This window comes from Aplysia californica, unplaced genomic scaffold (assembly GCF_000002075.1).
Source record: "Aplysia californica isolate F4 #8 unplaced genomic scaffold, AplCal3.0 scaffold01251, whole genome shotgun sequence".
In the NCBI taxonomy this organism is placed as follows: domain Eukaryota; kingdom Metazoa; phylum Mollusca; class Gastropoda; order Aplysiida; family Aplysiidae; genus Aplysia; species Aplysia californica.
Window position 1 is genome coordinate 55557 of NW_004798521.1, and position 3168 is coordinate 58724.

At 37.8% G+C, this 3168-nt stretch overlaps 1 protein-coding gene across 1 annotated transcript; it reads left to right on the forward strand.

Moving 5' to 3' along the window:
• The first annotated feature begins 79 nt into the window (after positions 1-79).
• Positions 80-2661, forward strand: LOC101860143 (uridine diphosphate glucose pyrophosphatase NUDT14). Its single transcript, XM_005112375.3, has 2 exons — positions 80-560; positions 2173-2661. Exons 1-2 carry the CDS (start codon positions 334-336, stop codon positions 2414-2416), a joined length of 471 nt encoding a protein of 156 aa, XP_005112432.1. The 5' UTR covers positions 80-333; the 3' UTR covers positions 2417-2661.
• Positions 2662-3168: the final 507 nt, after the last annotated feature.

Genomic DNA, 3168 nt, shown 5'->3' on the forward strand with positions numbered 1-3168 from the left:
TCTATCTATCTATATATATGTATAAAATATCTGTATATATATCCTTTTTTGTACAGGACTAAAGTATTTTCTGTCTTTTGTGTTTTTTAAACTTTTTATTTTTTTCAATGACTCTTTAAATACACATGTATCCACAAAGACAGAAGCCAGAATCGGTAGTAAAGCGAAAAAAAGTCTACCTTTTGTAACGTACATTGTAATTAGTTTTAGTTTTATATACTAGCGAATTTATGGGAAGTGACTGTTGCTAGTGCCCTTACTCTCTGTCACGTTAGATGCGCTCAACGTTTTGTGCATGTGTAGGATGTTACGCTCCACCAAAGTTCTTTGATAATGATACTCTCAGCAGTGTATTTGGCTGAAGCAGAGACCGAAGTACGGGGAGAGCACGAAGTCATTGACACAGAAAAATGGCAGAGTGTGCGTGGACTCACAGTAGAGCTCTGTTCTGGCATTGTAGATCGAGATGAACCTTTTGAGAAAATTGCTCAGTCAGAAGTATTGGAGGAATGTGGTTATGACATTCCTGTAAAGTCCTTGAGGAGAGTTACATCATTTCGGTAAGTGGATTTTAAACATTCTGAATTAAGTTTATTTGTTGGGTTGCCGGTGAAACCTAATTTCATTGACTTGCAAATGACTAGTTGTGCCCACCTCTATCCAATATCTGAAGGAGTCTTTTAGGGATTTGGGGATGCCCATAAAATTGAAATTACCTTTCATCAGGAAAACTTGAAAAGTTTTTATATTGTATTATTTGTATATTGCGCTACTGTTCACCATATAGGTGATTTGAACTCTTTGCATTCGTTATATATGACTATGACTCATGCTGTCTCTACGTACCTTTCTATGATTATTAACGAAGGAGTAAAGTATTAATGGCTGAGCATTTGTTTCCTTTTCAGAACATTACGATGAAAGAAAAATTACGTTTCTTTAAGAAAGACGAAATTAAAATACAGACCTCACTCACCCTTAATCTTGAACTTCTACTTTCCAGCCAAGTTTGTAACCCCCTATGAATAGGAACTACTTTATATAAGTGTGTATTTTGATTCTTAAAATGCGTACCATCTTTCTACAATGGGCTGCATTGTGTTTTCTTTTTGATGATGCCTAATCAGCGTTTACACCTTTCATTCGCATAGCACAAAAGAAAAGACAATGAAACCTTTACAAAATACAGTGGAGTCTGTTTGAACCGAAACTTGGAGGGTGGCCAGATTTTCTTCAGATGAGCCGTGTTTTCAGTTTAGAGACGGTCGCTTAACATAATAGGTGATAATTGTTGACAGCATCGAGTCAGGAGTACCATGCTTGCGGCAAATTTCACTTGATGAAAGTTTTTTTCTCTCTCATTTATTTTATTCAGTAATAATTTGAGCTGCAGACTGTACACATTGTGCTTAATTAATCATTGATATTGCTGTCTCCGTCTTTTTATGCTAGAAAAATTCTGAAATTATGCAAACTGAGCCCAAACATGTGAAATTATGCGATTCTGTAAATTTTAACAAAGAAAGATAAAGGAAATACATGTAATCAGAAATTATGCAAAAAAATGATCAAATTTTGCTAAATTAAGCAGGGTGCATAAAACCACGGTGACAGATATTATCGGCTTGCTTTATAATCTTCTGAACAGCCACAGATTAGACAAAAGATACATAATAAAAAGTACTAAAGCAAGCTCAATATGAGTGAGGTCATCAAACACACCGAATGCGATAACAATCTCATGTGAAGGGCCTCTGCAAACTAGCTTCACAAACACAGTAGGCAATGGCCGACTGAAAGTCGTTAAACCAACGTACATTTGCTGTCCTTGCGTCACTTGGCCTTTACGTATTGTGTACGCCTGTTGATGTGTGTGCACAACATACGCGACACACCTGAGCTTGCGTTTCTCATCCTTCTGTTTCGCTATCTTGAAGCACTCAAGACTTGATGATTTGGATTACTTGAAAGTTGCTAGTGACTAGTGAAGATTTAAATGATTTTATCGTAAAAATTTGTCTGAATGTAAGGTGGTCTTCTATGCTTTATCAAAGTGTTCAAAGTAGTGTAGTTCCCAACTTTCGTGTCTGGCTGACTGGACTTTCTACTCTACCTTTCAGAATGATCATGTACATGTACTCCCCCCCCCCCCCCCCCCCCCCATGATTCCAGGAATGGTGTGACTCTAAGTGGGGCAATGGTCACTTTGTTCTATGCTGAAGTCTCGGATAGTCAGCGAGTCGGTCCTGGAGGAGGTCTGGCGCAAGAAGGGGAGCTCATACAGGTGGTAGAGCTATCTGTTTCGGAGTCCCGGAAACTTCTATTTGACGAAAATGTAAACCGAGAAGCTGGGTTGCTTTGTGCCTTGTACTGGTTTTTTCAACATATTTGGAGTGAAAGGACTAAGAAGGAATAATTTTGCCAAACTGTTATAATGTCTACAGATGTTTTTAAATTCAAGAGTTAGTTTGACTGTGCGTGTGAATGCAAACGCATGTATTTATAAGTGTGCATATATATATTTGTGTGTGTGCGAGACAAGAGAATGTGTTCATGTTTGTGTATGTGATAGTGTGAGCGTATGCTCATTTATGTTTTCATAATATTTCAATTATGAATATTACATGCGTTGTAAATACAAATACTTTGTCTTTCAAATCACATCTTGCATTTGTTTTTGTAACTAATGTTTTATGGCACTTGCAACAAAATTAGGTCACAAAGAGCTGAATATTGAAGGTGTTCCACGAGAGTAACAAACACAGAAAAGGAGAAGAGATAAGGATGAGAGATGTTTGGTTGGAAAGAAGAAGCAAACCACACCAGAGCACCTGCCAACCAGGCAGGAAAAATCCAAGCCTCAGTTTCGTAGGATTGAACTGGAAATGCTGTTTCTTATGCCGGTACTCTAATGCAGCCATAGCTGGTACACTTTTTCTCCACTCAAATTCATTTTGAAAAAATCTGCATTCTATGTTTAAGTTTGAATGTCAAAATGGAAATAATTACAGTCAAACTTGGATAAACAGGACAGACGAGACCGGCAGGTTTTCCCTGTTATAAGCGAGTTCTGTTATACAGTGGAATCCTGTTATAACGAGAGGGAGGGGACCGGTGCGAAATGTCCGTTATAGCAGGATTCTCGGTACAAGGGATCCAGTAATAAAT